Here is a 22587-nt window from a genome sequence, read left to right on the forward strand (position 1 = left end):
ATACGTACTCCACTCAGGGCCGGATGTAGCTGATGGGAGGCCCGGGGCACTTTTAGATCGGGGGGCTCCTGTGCAAAAAAATTTTTCGCGCCTACGGCGCGAAAAACCACCTCTACGTCTACACTGCCATTAATCCAGCACTGTACAGCATTTTGCAGGAACTTTAAAGACTGAAAGGAAAAATAACAACACAAAAACACATTTTTTCCACGTAGGGGGGCCCTTCAAAAGTCGGGGGGCCCGGGGTACCTGCCCCCTCTGCCCCCCCTAAATCCGGGCCTGACTCCACTCTATGCAGTAAGCGATTTGTAGTCTGTTGGTCGTTGCAGCAGATGGGATGTTTGACCGGTAAACACTTTAACATAGGACAATGTTTCCTATGAATCAGCTGACTGCAATCATTGTAACCCGTCTAGTCCTCAGCCAGAGAGTTGATTCTTGCTTTGAACTTTGTTTGGTGACTACAGAAGAGAGAAAATAATGGCAGGAGTGGGAATCTAACCCATGTCAATGAAATGACTACTTTTCTTACCTTTATCGTCAAACCGCTAGGCAACGTTGCCGACGACGAAACGTTAACTTAACTTACTTTATATCAGAACACTTACAATATCATGTGTATGAGTCACATGACTGCAATCAGCTGATTTAAATTTTGCCTTCTGATTGGTTAATAAACCTCATCTGCTGCAGCGACCTGCAGATTACAAATACGCATACAGCAATATGCACAAATACAGGGTTCTGTTGTTCTGTAGCACCATCTTTACCACGTTTAAGCAGACACAAAGATTAGGTCGTATTTTATCTCTTCAACGTACTCCAAATCTTCAAGTACTTGACAGACTTGCTGCACAAAGGCTTGAAAAATTTGTTGTTGTTTTATTAATTCTACCAATCAATTCTTATTTTATGATTCATTTTGCAGTTACTCTATGGTGCTGTACGAGCTTATGACACGAACAAAGATATACAGCAATGCTACAGTACCTCTTGGGGTGTTGATTAGCGTAATAATTGACAAACATCAACGACCCGATCAAAAGGGATTCCAAAATATCCGACAAAAGCTGAGAGATATAAATTTGGGTATTTTTGATGTACTTTTGGACTTAATGATATCATGTTGGGATCATATTCCGGAAAATCGTCCGACAACGAGCAAAGGTATCAGTAAGAACACATAAAGTTTATTGCTTGAACTTGGACTATCTGAAAACGTATGTTAATCTGTTAAGATTCATATTTACAGACAGTAATTGTGACAGGGAAGCTTTGTAACAAATCCTTGTTTTGATTTTAGTTTATAATGACAAAATTGCTTTTCAATCTCTCACTGCGTGGTAATCTTACAACACCTTTACAGCATTTCAAGTAGGAAAAATGAATTTGAAGGTAGGATGGTTTTGTTAATTGGGAGTAGAAAAGAAAAAAGGCAAAAATACCTAGAAAAAGGAAGGGTTACTTACATAGTGTTAAATAAACTGTGAAAGTACAAAAAGAGAAAGCAAAATAGATCTTGTCAAAATATAACATGTAGGAGACCTCACAAAGTAGGATAAAAACCAAAAAAAAAGAGAAAGAATTCTTCATAGTTGTGTTAAGTAGCCTACTTAAAAAAAATCTTCTCATTTTTTAACCTTTTAAAATGTTTTCTTATGTTTCAGTTCGTGATTTCTTACTAACAAAACTAAAAGAAATCTCGCATCAAACAATTAACATGCAAGCCGCCAATGTGGAGAAGTTGTTAGACGCCGCAAAACCACAGTATGATGAACAGAATTGGGTTACTTTGGATAAGTTTTCCAACCCCTTTGAAAAAGTTGCATATTCAAATGTTGCAGGTAAATTGAATAGATAAAAGAAACAAGCATTATTATGCCTATCTACAATTTCTACATATTGATGAAAATAAAAATAAATGAAAAAAAGCTAAGCTGGAATCAGAACTATTAATTTTTCTTTCTCTTCCTCTTACTTTCCTAAGGAAAATAATTGGTTCGTTTGCAATATTTTAACTCATTTAGAAGGTGGGCCAAAGAGTATTTGCCAAAGTCTTTTACCTCAATATAGCTTACAAAACGTATTACGACCTAAAAAGTGAACTACTTTATAAAAATTGTCTTTTTCTTCTACAGCACACTTGCCAGTGATATTTAATTCATAGAAAACAATTTTTCTCTAACAACGATGAAGCCTAATTAAAGTTTTTAAAACTTTACTGTGCTGTTAACAGTTTCCCTCAAGCCTTCGGTCGAATCAGATTTGAAGGAAGAAGAGGTTGAATTGATACTTAATAAAGACAATTGTATAAGAATTCGAGAATTTAGCAAGAAAAGCGGCTATGCAAACGTTGTAAAAAAATCTGAAGAAATAATCCTGGAACAATTTGATCTTTTTGTGCAAGAAAAAAAACTTGATTGTCTGGAACTTAGTGATTTGATTCACATTATCAAGTCGAAACAAGATCAGGTTTTTGCACTACAGTATAACTTTTTTTACTCATATTCTTTAAGTTTTTATATATCTTACAATCATCACTTTATAATACAATGCTGTAGCGACATTTGAAATTATTTTTTTAGTTAGAAGAAATTTTGTTGAAAGTGGCAGATTTAAAATTTTTGCAATTTTTGCATAAGGTTAGATCTGTAGCAAGCATTTCATTCTTTCACCTATACCAGTTACTAGACTTACTTAACTCTTGATTTTGTAGCTATGTTTGTGCTATCAGGTGCTATCTTCTCACGCAAGCATCTTCCGAGCTGTGACTGGATGGGTACATTGTGATTTCTATTCCAGACGGCAACACTTTCGGACACTTTTTGGTTTAATTGACACTCAAACTTTATCAAAAGAATTTTTGAGCGACGTGGTTTTAAACGAAGTAATTTTGATCGTTACTAACTTATATGTTGTTTTGACTTGTTTTCTTTATGTGTTTACTGTACTGTAAGTTAAAAATACTTAAGCCTAATGTAACTTGTTTAATGTTAAACTTTTAAATTAGCATCAATGCTTTGAAAAGTGTGCAAATTTAAAAAAAGCAATCGATTAATTTGAAGAATATTTGCACAAGGCTAAAAAAAGCTTTTTGAATGCTTAATCCTGGCAGTTTCGCATGCTTGTAAAGTTTTTGAGTCATTAAAGCAAATCCAGTTATCGAAATTGACGATGTAAAGTTTTCATTAGTGTTTGAATTATTATTGCCTACAAACTGTTTTAAGCATTGACCGTTTCGGAATGCAGAATTCTTTGAAGCGCACCATATGTTAATTGTTGAATCACTGTTGTTTTACCATAGTATCTTCGTTTTTTCGACTTGTCAAAGTGAATTTTTTTCTCATAGTCTTATATTTTAAAAAGTGAATAAAAAAAATAACAGTTAACCTCTCAAGTACATGTAGGCTAAGTGAAATTTACATGCCTTTTGACTCTTTTTTATTTCTTTAAAAGTAATGTCTAAAAAAACATTATTGTCCAAAAAGAATGTCTAAAAAGACATCAGTAAAAGTAATTATCGGACAAAGGCCAGTGTTTCGATTTTCCGATTTCTTCAGCGTAGTAGGCTATAGAGTGAAAGTGGAAAGTTGTCTTGAAGTGTGGACTGAGATGATGATTTGAGAGTAATTGTTGAAGACAATGCGAATAGATTTAATTTTTGAGCTACATGTACTTGAGAGGTTAGCCTAACTGTTATTTTTTATTCACTTGTTGATTCATTCATATCAGTTTGTATCCTCTGTGGATCCTTCTCTAGTATCATGGGCCAATCCTACAGATGTTTGCTGGTACACCCCTTCATTTTCTTATATTTTAACTTGGATTATTTTTTTTTCAATTAACTTCCTCAAAAAGAAACTACAGCTACAATCAGTCATTTAAGGGTGTTTTTATACAGGAAATGGTAACAACTTCTTCTGAATGCCTCAAGGTCATCATGCTTTCTGTCATGCCTCGCGTTGATCGTGGACTAAGCTCAAACGAATGTGAGAACATGTTATTTTTATAACCTAACGTGGCCACAAAGTTATAAAATTATAATCAATCATGCACCATGTTTAAATTGAGACGTTTCAGTGTTTTAAGCCTATTTTAAACGCTGCGTAGTAGCGTTGGGATTTCGGAATCAAATTTGAAATCCTGGGATCGTGATTTCCCGGGATTTGTACTCCTTAATCCCGGGATTTGTCGGGATTAGCAAAGTAGGAAAATACATATGCAAGCTACACAAACCACATTTATTTATTGTAATACTGACGTAAAAACATGAGTATCATCGATAAGACGATTTTTAATTTTGCTGGCAAAATGTCCAAGCGTTCAAAATGCACGTTCAGCCTCAACAAAATTAGCTTTTCAATGCTGTATATAAATTATTGTTCAGGTTTTCTGGCCTTGTTTTTGCTTGGTTCATATAGCAGCATTTCTTTTTGCATTATTCGAGCGCCGACATCACAGTTTTGTGCTTCTTCACTTTCATCTTCTGCTACGAAAGCATGTAGCTCTTGAGTTAAAGTCATTTCAGTTTCATGGCTACTATCATCTGTAATGGCATCTTTATTCTGTTCAATATAGGCTCGATCTAATTCAACAGTTGGGCTTGGGAACAATCTTTGAGAACGTTCGAGGCCAGGGCAGCGATTTTCTGACGCTTTATTTTATGACCAAGCTGATCCTGCGGTCGATCAATGCAGGAAGGTTTCTTGAGGCACCCAAAAAAGTGAACCAGTTCAACACTCCAACGCTCGATGGTTACAAACCTAAAGCTTTTTTCAAGTCCTTGCTAATGTCGGAATTTAGTTATTGGTCCCTTTGTACTGGACCCTAAAGCTTTCAAAACGGTTTGACGCAAGTTAAATTTTGCTTTTTGCGTAGATTTACAATACAAACAGTTTTGCCATATCTCGGATTTTCTCTTTGAACTTACATTTTCAAAATTTGCCATTCTGAGCTAAATTTTAATTTCTCCTTTGCAAAAAGCTAGTGCAGAATTAGCAGAAACTGTACTGACAGCACTGTCTTTTTAACGCTAACCGTCTTTTTAACGCAACCGTCTTTTTAACGCTACGATATCCAGTAGCACTAATGCTACGATTAAAGCGATTGCGTAGTTCATTGTTTTGTCATAGTTGGTATGTTATCGCAATAATGTGGAGTGTTCAAAACAACCAGCTGATATTGTGAAGCTGCTTTAAAACCAAAATAATATAAGTGTCAAGCGATATGGCGCTACATCAGGTTTTGTAGATGTTTTTTGGAAATCCCAAAATTTTAATAAAATTAATCCCAGAATTGGGATCAGAAAAATAGGTTAAAATCTTGAAATTCTGGGATCGGGATTTCCCGGGGTCCCAATCCTACTGAGTAGCTCCTTTTTTATGACTGTAAAACAAAACCTAAACTTTGTATCATAGCTCTTTTATTCCAAATAAAAAAAATCGTTATAAAGCAATCAAAAATAACAATGCAGTAGCCATCACAAAGAAAATTAAAGTGACAATATTATCGGAGATTGATCTTTTGGTCTATATCAGGGGTTCCCAACTTGGGGACCATGGCCTCCCAGTGGGCCATGGAAAATTTTGAAAAACTATATAATTTTTTTAATTTATCATTTCTTAAGTCCACTCCAACACTACTGTATATAACAAAAGAAATAAATTAACATTTAATAAACACACCAGTACATTTTGCCCTAATCTTTATGAAATGGTCTTTACCGGTTACTGTACAGTATAAACAAGTTTTTTAATTAAAATGACGTTTCTTAATTTTTTCAAAACGTTGAAAAAATAGGGAGGCCATTGATTTTTCAAAATTTTCAAAGGGGGCCACGGTGTAAAAAAGGTTGGAAACCCTGGTCTATATTATAACTTGTAAACAATCATAAACACATAGCAAAAAATAAAATAAAATAGGAAATACTGTATTTTCGAAAAAAATTTCTCCATTTCTGAATTTTCTTCATTCATTGGTTCTCTCATTTAAAGATTCCGTACTTAATCCTCGGATTGGGAAAGCTTCTTGCAGAGCTTAATCCTGGTAGTTTCACATACTTGTAGAGGCTTTGAATCACTGACGCAGGCCTGGTGACCGAGATTGACAGAGTAAAGTTTCCGATTGTTTAAGTATTGATGCTGGGAATTATTTCATCCATTAGGTGCCGCTGAATGGAGAGCAGTCCTTAACGTGCGTTGCTCACACGCACACCCCTGAGTCGAACCAGAGCAGCGTGACCTTGAAGCGTCTTTGTTCCAGAAGTCACGCGCTTACCAACTGCGCTACCGGGGCGGTCCAAGCAACGAAACAACCATATGGTCTACAAGAAAGTTGCTACCCTGCGATAATAAGATTTGAATTATTACTTAAACATAGTAACGAAGAACAATACACACATTAAAAATAAACACATTGTACAATGACATAAAGTCGCACAATTGATTTTAAGCACAATTTTACAATTGAGGCTGGAATGTTTCATGCTTCAAAAACGAGAGATATTCAAGATTTCATGCCTACCTGCAAGGTTGCCGCCAAACACTGGCATTATCAGGAAAAGGCGTAGGGGATATATACTTGTAAACTTTACTTGAATTTTTTTATCAAATTTAACTGCCTGGTAACTTTCCTCCATACCTAAAATCTTTCTATTGATGTTACAGAGCGAGAGCGTTTGAAACAGCTGATATACAGGGTAGATAATTTAGTCCAAATTATCTTTTGCATTAGCGGAGTCTAAATTTTTACTTAAAGATTGTACTGGTTTGCTTGTACATGGACTACGTTTTAATCACCAAATCCGTGTTTCCAGTGAGATATATGCTAGCTAAAATCTCAAGTTTGAAATAAGATGTACAACAGTATTTTGTTGCACAGTATATTGACACTACAGACTAACGTGTAAACGAATTGATTATGTATAGTTGCTGGACTGGTGATGATTCGCAATGACAAGCGGGTGCTGAAATACGACATTGTAAAAAGACAATTTTTTCACATGCCGGTAATTAGAGCTATACGCTTATTGTAAGCTACACTGTTTAAAGTAAATTTTATTTACTATTTGTATAAATATATATAAAAGTAGATTAATAATTATAATGGTATAATGGTAAATAATGGTATGGCATTGCATTATGTATAATGGTTGTATAATGTATAATGACATGATGTGTATTATGTATAATATGTATAATGGTGGGGTCTATTAGCATCTGCGGCATGAAACTGTGGTGTAGAAAAACAGATCGCAGACCATAGTATACTCCACCACTTTCCGGTTGTTACTTTACCAAGGGCAGTTGATCTATCAACGCTGGAGGACTCCACCATCAAGTGGCTACTAGAAGAATGCGCAAACATTTGACCTCAATAAAATCCGGAATGAAATGTAGTCTAAAAACAACTTCTCATACAAACGAAGGAAATGTAGTGATAATGCAAGTGTAGGCTGTAGTGACATTATTATCGTGTATCAATAATATTCACCATGCTGTAAAAGAAAGCCATGTTGTTTTAGAAAAAAAAATGGGAAAAAGAAAAAAAGCCATTGTTTAATCAAAAAATCTTTTATTAAAGTCCAAATAATATTTTTCTAATAGTATGATAAAAAACATGGGACGTATACGTATCCTAGAGAAAGTGTAAAAAAGATTCTAACAAATAACAAACTCTAATGGAAATTTAACATATAGGTACTTTTGTTTCGGTCTCGGTAAGTACATCGCACAAATTCTGTTAAAGCTCGGGTCTAAGACGGAAAAAAACTCTTGTTGTATTCTTACATATCAATATAGCCCACTGTATTGGTACAGTAGGCTATCTTTTCCGGGTGCAAATCTACAAACAGAATGTAAGAACTCATTGAGGAAAAACATAAAAATGTATTCATAATAGCCTAAAGCGGGTTACTCAACTAATATTAACAAAGGTCCAGTTTGACAAGTTGAATATTTTTAGCGGTCCGGTAAACAAGTTATTTCTCACTCTATCACGAAAGTTAAATTATCTGTACCAAACCACTTGTTTAGGTAAAATGTAACTCGAATTGGTATTGAGTATTGAGAAAGTATTGGGCAGTCTGAGAGTCGAAGCCTCTCAGAAACTTGGATAATCACATTAAAGATTGCTTCCTCCCAGTAGAAATCTGTTTAAAGAAGCCTTGAAACGTGGCAATGAGGTTATTCTTCCAAAAGCTCAAGGTCCACCATCAATACCCAGAAGGTCCGGATTTGGACCGCGGTCTGCCAGTTGAATAGCCCTGGCCTAAAGTAGTGTAACAGCTTGCAGAATACTCGTGTTACAAGTTTCACACAAAATTTCCAGCTTTGACTTTCACCAGTAGTCCATAGAAGCAGGATCCATAAGAAGATAATTTGGTCCAGGTACCAATCAGATCATCTGACCCCAAATCAAGGCACTTCTGAGAAAAACGCACATATCCAAAGAATACGAGGTGTTTTTTTTCATTTTCTGGGTTCCTTAGAAAGCTTACCGTCCCTAAAATCATCAGGGTTTAAAAGTACTTCTTGGACCCCTGTCAAAGGTAGGCTTTGCGCAGTAGAAGGATTGATCAAATCAGCTATAAGCATCTTGGCCAGCAGTATTGTTTCTGCTAGAATCGTTTATTGATGCAAAACGCACAAAGAATAGGGCTATCCTTGACTGTAAATCATTTACAGAAATTAAATTACTTTCAACCTTCAACAGCAAACAGAGACAACGGTTTTGCCTTCCGCGACAACGCAGCAAGCCTGTGTTGTTATCATAATGAGGCAGACGCGAATTCATTCATTTGTATAATGTTTGCTTATCACAAACGTTAACTTTGTTTACAAGCATCTCATGCTACTTCGCTGGTGATTAATCTTTACGTTTATACTTACAGGACGATTTAGTGTTTTGCCCGAATTGTTGGTACTATAATGGTACTTAAAAAAAGATATCACTTAACAATTGAACTTAGCCTGCTTACGTGTGAATTAATTGAATTCAAGGTAAAAATACAGACTTTGACGAGACATAGGTCGTTTGTTAGATTAATACGGCAGTGTAAACAGAAAAAAACATACACACACCCAGTGGCGGCTGGTGGCCTCCTGAATTGGGGGGGCTGCAAGGCAGCATATCCAAGAATTGTTGGAGGGCGATATCAGGCGAACCTTGCGGGCGTGTCGCCGAAGGCGACACCCACGGCGGGGGGTCTGGGGGGCCTCCCCCAGAAAATTTTTTACAATTACATTTAATTTGGTGCATTTTGAGAGCATTTTCAAAAGAAATTTGGGAGTGGAATAACAGTCAAAAATGCTGCTGTAGAGCTTGAAAAATACTAATATTTCAAATTTTTATATTCAAAATCAGTGCTAAATACAAATCAAACTATGTTCTATGCACTTCGTCGTTTTCTCAATAGTTCGCTCAGTTTGTTGTCTGCAAATATTTATTGTCGATCGCCGGCATCGGACACGATTGTCCACATACGATCCACACAAAAAAATACACAGAAACAAAAGACAAACAGAAGTACATTCACAGGAATGACGCTGAAGTAAGCAATAAATTTATTAATCAATCGTCCATTTCAGATCATGCGATCCATATCACACAAATTAAACATGCGAAACAAAAATCAATATTCAAAATGAAATATCATACTTAATCTGTTCAAACACCCAACTATAAAAAGAAATTTAAACTTTATCAATCGATGAATGTTGATATCACTGCTGTGCCATAGCAGCCATCAAGGCTAGGTAACGGCATAGCCTACATAGTGGTATTATAATGAAGGAGGTAGTTTGAGTTACGATAGCAGTCATACCTTATCAGGGAATCAACAATAGAGTTTGACGATGATTCACATTACCCAACAAAAAAAAGGCCATTTTCCGTTGTAATGCATCAAATGTTATATGACATACAATGTTACACAAGACTTGATGTTCACGTAGCCTACGCTATAATGTTTGGGCAAATGGTGAATAATTCTAAATGCATTATTGAATGCAACACGCAAGCGATTAATTCACGTTGGTGATAATTTTCCCATGGTGACATGCATACATTGGGGTACAATATGAACGGAAGAGAACATTTTTAACTTCACTGGAGCTCTTGTAAAATTTTAATTTATTGGTAAAACAGTATAATGATCGTACTTGTCGGTTTATATCCTTGTCATCACACATTGCCGTGTCAAGAAATACACCCAAGTATCTGACGCTATCTACAGATTTGATTTGACTTCCGTTGAGCCGTGAAATTGGATTTAAATTTAACTTTAAGTGATTAGTTAGAAAATACATAGCACACGACTTTTTGCAGTTAAAAACGATCTCATTACAAAGTACATAATCTTCGCACACACACAGTATATTGCAGTATACATGTAGTATAACCGTAGCTACATCTTTTTTGGAGCACCCTGCATGTATGCACCCACTGCTCCAGAACTAAAAATGCTTGGAAGTTAACATTTTTTATTCTTTCCTACAAAAATTATCTTTTGCCAGCTGAAGCCAGCTAGCAACCCTGCATGTATCACAATACAGAAGGACAAAGACAAAATCTCAATTCTATCACAAGTATAAATGCCCACTGGATGGCAAGTATAATTCAGTTCAATTCAAATTATTTTTCTTTGACAGAATGCAAAAGAAATGATATTGTAAAAAAGAAATACAGTAACAAAACCAACAAAAGGAAAAGGTGGCAAAACCTTAATGGTTTAAGACGTGCATGAAAGGATCTAATATTGCGGTATATGCATCGATAAATATAGTTAAGCACGGCCACCAAACCTGACACTTTAAAACAAGTAGATGAATTAGTTAAGAATCAGTCGCCTCCTCATTCCAGAAACAATTGGAGCGCCAATTCTTAAAGCAATGAGAACACGACTGAACCTAACATTACAAAAACAAACAAATACACACACACATATTGTAATTATAACCATTGATCTCGCTCAAGCCATAGGTGCCACATTTACTCTTTGCTACACATTACTGAGCATCACATATAAAGGACAGCGGACCTTTATTTATAGATGAATTCCATTCGGCGACTTTTTGCCATGGCAAAATGGTCAATTACCCTCTCGTTGAAATCTTTGGTTTCAGTTATTAAGCGATTTTCTATTGACACCATGGCTAATGCAGAAAGTCTTTCAGTACACATGGTGCTGCGGGAAAAGGTTTTAATCCTTTTCAGTGATGAAAAGCAACGTTCTGGTTCTGCTGTTGACATTGGAGTGGTAAGTAGAATTTTAGCTAGCTTTATTACTTCAGAAAAAGTTGATTGCATTCCTTCCAGGTTTAGCAACGAAAGCAGCTGCACAAGTCCACTCACTGAATGCATGTCATTTCTAGAATAGAGAACAGACAGCTCCGGTTTGAGCTTGTCTTTGATTAACATAGGGTATGCTTCACAACATTTTTCTAAAGCTTTTTCTGGAAACTGTCTTGCATATTGTGAAGCATTTTTCAAATTAAATAAAGTGCTTGCTTCAAGATGATTGGTGAACTTGAACCTTTCTTGACACTGCATTAAGACAACATCACATACTTCTTTAGCATCAATGATTTGGGATTCAGGCATTCTCCGTGTGGGTGAAGGTGACTCATTGTCTGCAGCAATGCCTTCCCTTATTCTTTGTATTGCTGACAGAAAATTATCCAGAGAGCACTGCACTTTGAATGACTCAAGCTCCACAGACTGCAGCTGAGCAAACAGTATGTCAACATGAGGCATGATTTTCGAAAAGAAATCTAACCAAAACACAAATTTTGGATCTATGAGCATTCGTTTTATACCAGCAGCAGCAAAGCCAGTCACCGAAGAGTTGCTTTGTTCCAAAGTTGAGCAGCATTCTATAAGTGCGTCTTTTACCTCCGATACAGCATTCACCGTCCTGCTTTTAAAATTCCATCGTGTTGCTGATGGGCGAGGAATACGCCTTTGAGCAACTTGGTCCAAAGCAGCCATTCTTTGAGGAGATTTGGAGAAAAAACTTGGGATTCCCGAAAGACTGTTAAAAAAGACTCTGACACTGGTATTCTGCGAAGTGGCTTTTTGTATAACCAAGTTTAGCTGGTGTGCATAACAATGGACAAAGTGTGCATTGCTATATACTTGCTTGATTCTTGATTGCACACCATTTCTTGCACCACTCATAGCAGCAGCACCATCATAAGTTTGTGCTACAAGTTTGGATGTATTGCTCCCAAGCAAAACTTTAAGTTCCTGAAATAGGATTGAAGACAGAGCTTCTGCTGTCTGGTTAGCAGGATTAAAAAAACCCCAAAATCTTTCAACAGGCTTCCCATGACTTTCATACCGTAGTACAATCACCATCTGTGTCTTCTCTGAGATGTCAGTAGTTTCATCACACATGATTGCTACAAATTCAGACTGTGATATTTCTTCTTTAATTTTGCTTTTGCAAAGCTCAAGAATCGTTTCCAAAAGCTCATTTGGAATAGTTTTGGATGTACCTTTGAATACCTTTGCAGAATTAAAATGATTTTGGAAGCGTGAGTCAAGATTGGAAGCAAAATCAATTAACCCCATGAACACACCAGGATTTTTTGAGCCTTGACTTTCATCATGTCCCCTTAATGGCAATTCAAATCTGCCACAAAATTTTATACAATCTATAATCTTTGACAATACTGTTCTGTTCTTCGTTACTTCTTCATTATGTTTAGTAATGGAGAGTTGATATCCAGAATCTATAAGTGTAGCAATATTAACTCTGCCAAGCACTGAAAGACTCAAAGTATTGTTCATGTGGAAAGTTGATCTACTATGCTTCTCTGTCTTTCTACTGAGATGTTTCAGGTCTTTCACACCTACTTTGGTCCAGGAATGTTCTTGATCTCCACCAAACAGTAAACAGGGAAAGCAAAAGAAAGCATTTTCACTGTTGCAGCCACACAGCCAGTCATGATCATCATACACATTTCTGTTAAACTTCCTTGCATAAGGGTTACCTCTACTGGTGGATGATTGGGAAATGTCAAGGTTTGGAGTGGGTCTTCCTTGTGCTTTGATGCTAAGTTTTTCTTGCAGAGACAACTGGGAAAACCTAATTTTTTTCAATGACATTACAGAATTATCCATTGTATATAAATTGCAAAATGTTCCAATTAAAGTGTAAATTATTATAGCATAAACCTGTTAAGACAAATGAAATCATTGTCAATTTTTTTAAATGAAGGTAGATTCAGAGTCAAACTAAGAGTATTATCCATATATATATGATATTTTTTTTTTATTTATTTGCATCAGACTCAAGATGAAAGTAGAAACAAAGCAGATACTCAACTCCGAAGAGCTGAGTCGTAATGTACCAAATACAAAGATTGAGTGTAACAGTCTGTTCGCATTAGTTCATATATCCATTGGTTGGAAGACAAGTTACAGCGGGTTACAAACTGATATAATTTTTTACAAATGAAAGCTTGAAAAATGGTGATATTGTTATCAACGAATGCAGAGGTGATGCTGCATCGTCTCTGCAGATTAAACAACATTCTGTAACAATTATTGTATCCAACACGTAAGCGATTACTACTGGATAGAAGATAGTTACACCATAGTTGACAGGCATATAAAGGCATACAATAGGAACGAAACAACACATTTTTAACAGCAATCAAACGTTTGGAAAACCTTGCTTTTAACATGTTTTCAGAACAATACAATGACCGTAATTGTCGTTTCATGTCTTTATCATCAGGTAGAAGCGTTAATTATTACTCCAATATATTTCAAGGGTCTCAAAGCAGATACGATTTTTATTTAAATACCGTATCATATTATATATGATCGGATTATAGCCAAATTTCAACATATCTAGGCTTTATATAAAACACCAACAGTTTTGTTGCAATTAAATATAATGTCATGAGAAACTACATACATTTGACAAACATTGATGAGTTTCTGGAGTCCCTTGACACTTGATGCAAAACAACACAAGCCTTCAGCATACATTAAATGATTGAAGACAGGAGTTGCCAATGCAGCAGCCAACAGAAAGACCGTTTAATTCAGAAGATAAATCATTCATGTAGATGCACTTCTGCAGCATACCGGTACTAGACCTAGAGGGCAGACACTAGTGAAGCACCTAACTTACGTAACTATCTATCACTCCTGACGGATCACTGAGTGGAAACAATTATCGTTCCTTGCCCTAGAAAATACTATACCAACCCTCAGCAGCATGGAGTCACATGCAAAGATCAAAACTGGGCAAAGATCAAAACCCTAACCTTATTCCTAACTCTAACCCTTACCTTAATTAACCCTACCTAACTTTAATCCTAACTCTGGCAACACCTGATTGTAACTATGGCAACAAGTGTGTAAAAATAGTCACTTTGTAATAACAATAATAGGATGGATAAAGAAAACCGGACATAAAAGAAACCCATCCTCAGGCAAAAGCAGGTTTCGATGTGGCCCAGGAGAGCAGGTGTTGAGCTCTTTTTATGGTCAGACTGCACATCACAGTCACACAGTAGCCTAAGACGATTGAGGTTCGAGATCCAGTGTAAGTTATTGTTTCTTGTCCTAGCACTATTGTTTCTTGTCCTAGCACTGTTGTTTTCTTGCCCTAGTACCGGTACATCCTATAACCTGTTGAATACCCTAATCCTACAGCTATCACATTTACAGTCATGTCTCATCGCTACTCTGCGAAACAAAACTTAACTTTAAAAAGTCTGTAGAATTATTCGGTTAGGGGGGGGGGGCTGTTTTCCATGCAGCCCCAACAGATTCAAAAATTGCTGTTATGTATTCTGTAAAATACCAAAAGAGGTGGAGCTTCAAGGATATTTTTTAGCCAATCAGAGCACTTGAAATCCAAAATCTGGGGCGGCAAAGAATGTTGTCCCAAAGCCATGTTTCCAAACAAATTTTTAAATATTTTAATTTTCAATCCGCAATCCATAAGTGAAAAAAGTAATCGGGTCGGACAAACACAGAGGAAAACATATCTTCCCTTTTTTCTCTTTCTTTCAGGGGGGGCTGCAGCCCTGCAGCCCCATGGCACGAGCCGCCACTGCACACACCAGAGATGAGCAGAAGCCGGATATACGGAGTAACCGGAGCCGGAGTGAAGCCGGAGCCTGAATTTTTGTCCGAAAACCGGAGCCGGAGCGGATGTAAAGACGAAGTTTAGTGTTAAGTAAAAGTAAAATTCTCCAATTTATTTATAAGCACTGGATGCAGAGCCTGAAAATTCAAACTTCAATCATCTCTGACACCCATACAATGAACCAACACTCTGCTTTTAGTGACCAATCTAATAAACAGCAATACAAGCATAGCATGTCTTCTCTAAACCATAAGTCGGCTGTGATTCCACCAATTGTTTTACATGTCATTTATAACCACTAATTTTGATCACAAGTCAGTGTTTTTGCTTCATTTCGAATTTCTAGTCTATCTGACGTTGCTATACCAGTACCTTCTAGATAAGACGTGCGCGACTGAAAGAGCTAGGTAGCCTACAAATGCGCGATTGAAATAAACTATTTTTCGAGGCCCTGCTCTGTTGTTGCAATACATTATTGCATAAAAGGTTTGCTTTTTATGGATGGTTACTTTGTTCATTTCCGTTTTGATTGACAATGGCAAATTCCAAGCTGTTACACATTTTTTCATTACAATGGCAACAAGAGCAAGAGGAGAACTGCTCCTATTTTTTCAAAACGCCGGCAGCTGAAGTGTTAAAACTTAGCGACACCAGGGGTTGCCTTTGTTCAACAGCACAGAAGATAAAAACGTTAACTGAACAAGAGTAAAGTATCTACACTCTGGGCTTTTTATTTTTTGATTGTATGACTACCGGTACGTATTACGTATTATCCTTGTTGATAAAATGCGCTTTGTTCAGCATTGGTAGCGCAATTGAACCAATTTCTTTTGTAACGTTTTCAGAAAACGACCACGAGTCACACCAAAGGGTCCGCCGTGTCTTTTAATCGTCAAGTGTTCGTGATTGGTGGAAAATGTACAAAGGTGGTTGAAATGCTGGATTTACAAGACGCAATGCCACACTGGGTAAAACTGGCATCAACAAATGAGCACAGATGGTATGGCGCTTCAGCAACCCACGGAGGTGAGTTTATCATAGTGACTAGTTTTAAATAAAAAAAATAAAATTGATTATGTATTGCGAGGTTTGATTGGCTATGGTCGAAGCTTATAGATTGATATTTACTTCCCATTTTCACGCCAGTTATGGGCTTGGTCTGCATAATAGCGCACTGTATGTCAATGTCAAAGAAGTCAGTGAAGAGTGTCCAACCAACTCTATTTAAGTTGGATGATTGATTCCTTGTTAATAATTTTTAGAGTCATCTCATCATCTTTTTAGCTTAGGTGCAACGCTTTTCTTTGAAAAAGCATGTCATGCCAAAGTCTCTCTGTAAACCATGACCATACCGTAACACAGTCGCATTTCAACATTTTCAAACAATCAGTTATAGAGAAATTATGGATTTATTTGTTATTTATTTACATGCCATTTAAATCGTTGGTTAGACAAGCCATTTTTAAATAAAGAAGCTTTTGAGACAGAAAGTATTTCTTTCATTTCTGTAAGGTTACATTTATACCTGTGGTGGAATTGGGGCCTTTTCATCTGTGGAGCGGTACAATTACAAAACCAACCAATGGGAATCGTCTCGCTTAAAGGACATGAAAGCTCCTCGACACGGTCACGCCCTGGTGACTGTGGAAGGCAAGTTTGTTGGATTTTTAAGGTTTTGAGACAATGCTACATTTTGTATAATGAGCAAGAAAACAATTTAAAGTTTTGATCGGTCAAAAAAAAAAACATTGTTCTACAAAACTTAAATAGCTTGACTGCAAGTTCAGTTGCTGCATTTTGAAGTAGCCAAAAGCTTGATAAAAATGATATCCAGTTTTATGGATGGACTTGTTTGCATCATTCTTTAGTTGTAAATGTTTACGTTTTTTTTTCTTTTAAAATCATTTGAGAAAAATGCAAAACAATATGAATGTATTTCGATTTTGAACCAAGCCAGACTCTGCTTTACTTGCATACTCGATAACATCCAATAGATCATCCATAACATCCTGCTTATAAAAAACTTTGTAATTATTTAATTTTGATGATAAAGACAAACAAATAAAGGGAACAATACGTAAAATTCCATCTTTCACTGAACACCGCCTGGAAGAATTCAGGGACTTGGTTGAAAATTGCCAATTATGGAGACGTTTAATTGAAGTTATTTTACACCCAAATTGTGGAGAATAATTTTTTATTAGTTTTATACGCTTAAAATTATAAACAAACAATCTAAACATGCGACTACAACACTATCACTTTTGTAAATAAAGCACTTTGAAAACTGAATAACATTTGCATGAAATTACTTACAAGGTGGCGATTTAATGTACCGATCAACAAAACGAATCAAGTTATGTTTTCGGTTTATAACAAAATTACCCTCTGACTACAGACTTGTTTTTAACAATATGGGAGCTTTCCTATCGTTGTGTGATTGTGATCAAATACCTTGACAACTTTTTAGGGAAAATTTACGCTGTCGGAGGAGGAATTGGCACAGAAAGGTTCAGTTCAATTGAATGTTTTGGTGCCCCTAGTGACGGCTGGTGCTTTCGTCTTCCAATGAAGATTGGTCGTCAGTGGTTGGCTGCTGCAGAGCTCGACAACGAAATTTACGCAATTGGTAAGCTTTAATTTTTTTTCATTTTACTGGACATAGCGGAGTGCAACACCATCCATCACATACAGTATCTGTCGTTTTGTTTTAACAACAAATATTGAGTTTATTTTTTTTGTAAATTTCAAACTTGCTATAATTTTAAAGTCTTTGTTTGAGTTTTCTCATATTTAGCAAGCCTTGGTAGAGTCTTTTATAGTATTTTAAAACTATAGTTTTATTTTCAAGACAAGACTGGTTTATGCTCGGGTGGAATTATGTAGCTTACATTTTATGGTGGAAATATTACCTTACAACACTGAAAAGTTGAAAACCGAGACCACAACCAAGAGTGGTCGTTTGCACACTTTTCGCCGGTGTAACATCCATGCAAACTTATATTAATGTTAAGCCTTTAGCTAATTATAAACCGGTACCCGGTCATTTAGACGACAGGACGTTTGGTCGACAGACATTTGGTCGACAGGACGTTTGGTCGACAGGACGTTTGGTCGACAGGACGTTAGGTCGACAGAACGATTCATTTTAGGGTTAAAGTTAGTTAACTAACCTTAACCCTAACCTAACCCTAACCCTAAAATGAATCGTTCTGTCGACCTAACGTCCTGTCGACCAAATGTCTTGTCGACCAAACGTCAGGTCGACCAAACGACCGTACACCTTATAAACCATAGTCTGATGACCTACATACAACAAGCCATGCTGGTTTTTAATCTTCATTGAAATGAAACAACGGCAAATCTTATTTCACAGTTTTATGGAATACTTCATAATCAACCGAGTGATTTTGCAATTCCAACATTTTATCGAATTTTTGTGCTATACAGGAGGATGGAACAATGGTTATTTGACATCAGTGGAGAAGTACAATCCTCAGAGTGACAAATGGTCGGAGGTATCGAGCTTGAAAAAGGCAAGATTTGGACATTGCGCATGCGTGGTAGGAAGACGGATATATGTCGTGGGAGGAGAGTAAGAATAACTTATTATTTACCTCAATTATATTGCATCATCAAGCTGTTCATGAAAGGCCACAACTGCTTCTTATTTCCACACTTGATTGATATCTTTGTTTGAATAACCATCACTTGTTAAAATCACCTGTGTGTAGCCAACGATCAAAATCTAATCAAACGCACTTTTTTAACGTCGTAACTCCTTTGTGTTAATAGGCTACTATATAAAAATCCACGTATTTGATGGCAAAAGTTATGCAATTTTGAATTTTTACCGCAAATAAAAAATCTGCACTTTTTTTCCGGAATAACCAGGATTATCTCTCATTATGACCAGCACTCCAGCCTGTGAAATTTTTGTTTAGTTTTAAATTAAGCTGCAATCAGGATCTCATATTTTTAAGAAGAATAATCGAAATGCTTTCTGATAGTGACATTTAAGACCCCTTCAAGCGTTAATTAAACTTGTGAATTGTTTGTCTAATGCAAATGCTCGCACTTAATTCTTTCTAATTGTATTTGAAAATTTGTGTATGATTTCTGAATCACGTAATGCGTTGAAGTTAGGCTATCTGAAGTGGCAAATGTCTTACAGAAACCAATGCACCGTTGAGGTTTTTGACCCAGATCGGAATGCCTGGGAGATCGAAGCAAGTTCTCCAGACCTGTATGACGTGGACTGTGTTGTTCCTATTCTATAAGATGTGAGAAGAACCCTTGCACGTAGCCCAACGGAAGACGAAGTCTTGGCACTTGTCGAGAGTACGCTATTGTGTCTTGGGACAACACTAAACGACATGCTTGAAAGTGGAAATGAAAATTGACGTCTTTGCCTTTCCGTCCGCTCAGTTCAAAATCTTCAACCACTTAGGCAGCCTGGGTGTGACAAAAAGATGCAAAATAACCTTGCTGACAGGACGGCAGCTCTGATAGCTTGGTGCTACAGTGTTTCTAGATCAAGTTGATAACTTAAAGGTCATCCTACACTATATATCTTTTCTGTTGTTTTTTTATCTTACAGCATTTGGCATCGCCTGTTTCGTTTTTACATATTTTTGCACGGAATATTCAATTGCTTGCGTTGTACCTTTAGTTCGAGTGTTTGAATTGACAAGAAAGTCCGACAGGAACGGATACAACAGTTGAATAAAGTTTTCTGGAGAATGTTAGTTTCAAAAATTTGAAAGCAAGTTCTATGTAAACGTGCAAAAACGGCCTATACTAGAAATAAACATCTTTAATGACGTACTAACAAATTAATGTTTGTCTAAAACAACTTCTATAAACGATGAGAAAGCGTTGGATTTGGAAAACTTTTGAAACGTGCTGTAAGGCAGTTTCAAAAACTGACTGTGTTTTTAATCGTGCTTAAGCAGCATTGCTTAAAATTTTGATTCCTAAAAGTTTGAATGGTGATTTTCTTTCTACATTTTTCACACACTTTATTTGTTTATTTAGTTTATGTATTATATAATGTGACATGAAGTTATTAGATATTACTTCTTTTGTTTTGAGTAAAAGTTTAACCCTTTGCGGTCCAGTCTATTTTACAAAATTTTTTCAACAGGTCAATTTTTTGTTATTGGCTAAATGCTTTCCATTTCCAGTCCTAATGTATATTTTGGCTGTTTTTATTATGATTTGAGACAAAAATTTAGAAAAATCGCAGTTTTATTGACTCGGTCTGTTTTGAAAGTTTTACTGATTATACTGAATGGAGAGGCACCTACCTGGAGTGAAATATTCCTATTTTGCATTTCCGGCTCATTATGGCTCGCTACTATATTTGTACCTCCAACAAAATATGTTTTAAAATTATTAAAACGTTTAATGCTATTGTAATTCATGTTGAATGACAGCTGCCCACCCAACAGATGTTTTTGCCCCTCCTCAATTTAGTTAGCCTTTGGCGAAAACACGATTTCATCACCCAGACCCCACTATAGCATCACTACAATAAGTAAAATCTGAGCTTTAGGTAAAATCAGGACTTCGACATGGTACTCAGAATGCACCACTATCTCAGCTTTTTAAACGGGTTGCTACAAGACTGTACTTACAAAAACGCATTACTTTTTCAAAATCGCCTGAGCAAAGACCTATCCACAAACCAGTAATTTCCGAACTAACTTTGAACCGGAGCGTGTTTTGCTGTTAGAAGCCAAAGCTGGTAGGCACTTTAACATCACCCACTCGTTGAAGAGTGCCTGCTTTTCAATGTGAAATTGCTTTGTGTTTTAGTCACAATTTTCCTTATAAACTCCATTGATTGCAGTCATTAAGATCCTTCTTGCACTCAGTTCAGTTGCAGAAGAAAAAGTAGTATTAGCAGAGGGTGGGAATCGAATCCACGAAATCGAAATTACTACTCCTCTGCCCTAACCATTAGGCAACGCTGGTTGTAGCGAAGCATTCAGTTAAATTTCTTTGTATCAAAATTTTTCGATCAGAATATCACGTGTCGAGTCACATGACTGAAATCGGCTAAACCGCGAGTACGCTTTTCGACGAGTGAGTAATGTTAAAGTGCCTATACCGCCAAAGCTCCTTTAATTTTTCCAAGCCACTGCTGCTCCAAGCGATCACTCTCTTGCGGCTACAAATAATTTTTTGGTCAACCACAAGTTGTTATTTGATTGATTGTTGAGTCATGCTTTTGTGAGGGCCTATAGGTTGAAATATGTGGACGTTAGTTGGCATACGAAATATCTGTGACAAGCAACAAAACTTGTGTGACTTATTTATATGTGATTCAAACAGTGGAATTAGCAGGGAGTTCAGTAGGTACTTTAGGACCAGGGCTGTGATAGATTTTAGAGGCCTGCAACCTTTCCAAGAGGCCTGGAACTTGAAGGAACCACCGCGTATTCTTTAGATATATCATGTTTTCTTGAATGTGTATTGATTTGGGGCCTGTAAACCCCATTAGTAACGGGCCCAAATTATCCTTCCAACGACTGTAGTTTAAATTTTGTGTTTTCTTTTCATGCGCTTGAGTGCAATGTGGTTACTGCCGTTGTTTATTCGCCTGAATGGCTTCAATATGCAAACGCACCATGCACTTATACGTTGGATCGAATTGTTGTCAAACAACACACTGATTTATTTTGTTGAATGTATCTAAATAATTTATAGGCGTGTGGTGCAGTGTTTATAATCATTGCAAATAAATTGTATTTTTGCAAGCATTGGTCGTCGAATGACAGAACATCATTAGTTAAACATATTTTAATACAGAATTTGCAACAGATCAGATTACGAAGTTGACCGATATAAGTATTTTTGTCACTACTTATTAGCGATGCTTTATAACACGGAATCGGCCAGCCTTTTCTATTGAATCTTTAAATTAAAGCTATTGTCATATTGCCAATAAAGAACACAATAATAGAACTGTGTTTAAATGCAAAACTTTGCATAACAAAACCTAAGGTAAGCACCTTCTGTACAATTTAACGTTGATTTCACTTTTTTAATTAAGTTAATAAAAAATGTGCAACAAAGTAAATAAAATAAAGATATAAAATTAAAGATGTGCTTCTCGAACTTTCTTTTAGCTACGTACTCTTTTCATAAAGCCAGATGTGTGACGTATCCTTGAACAGAATTTGGTGTAAACTGCACGTGATTTAATAGAAACATAAGTAGGCTACCTTGCAACTGTTCTAATCAATTAAAATTATCAATTCTGCGAATTATATTGAAAACTCAAAGGCGTATCTTACGTCATGTTCAACTGACAATCTGTGCGTCGCAACCTGTCGTCACCTGATATTGAAAAATCGTTGAACTGTTGATATGAGGTTTGATAAACTTTCTCACGTACCCCCAATTTATCTAGCGTACCACTTGAGATCTGCGTACTTCAGTTTGAGAATTTACGACGGTAGTTGAAG

At 36.4% G+C, this 22587-nt stretch overlaps 1 protein-coding gene across 1 annotated transcript; it reads left to right on the plus strand.

Moving 5' to 3' along the window:
• Positions 1-1021: 1021 nt before the first annotated feature.
• On the plus strand, positions 1022-21879 carry LOC145778670 (kelch-like protein 35). Its single transcript, XM_082590212.1, has 10 exons — positions 1022-1167; positions 1668-1844; positions 2735-2887; positions 3902-3989; positions 6927-7006; positions 15958-16138; positions 16625-16762; positions 17583-17741; positions 18563-18707; positions 19287-21879. Exons 2-10 carry the CDS (start codon positions 1770-1772, stop codon positions 19390-19392), a joined length of 1125 nt encoding a protein of 374 aa, XP_082446338.1. The 5' UTR covers positions 1022-1167; positions 1668-1769; the 3' UTR covers positions 19393-21879.
• Positions 21880-22587: the final 708 nt, after the last annotated feature.

Source organism: Aplidium turbinatum, chromosome 10 (genome assembly GCF_918807975.1).
Source record: "Aplidium turbinatum chromosome 10, kaAplTurb1.1, whole genome shotgun sequence".
Taxonomy (NCBI): domain Eukaryota; kingdom Metazoa; phylum Chordata; class Ascidiacea; order Aplousobranchia; family Polyclinidae; genus Aplidium; species Aplidium turbinatum.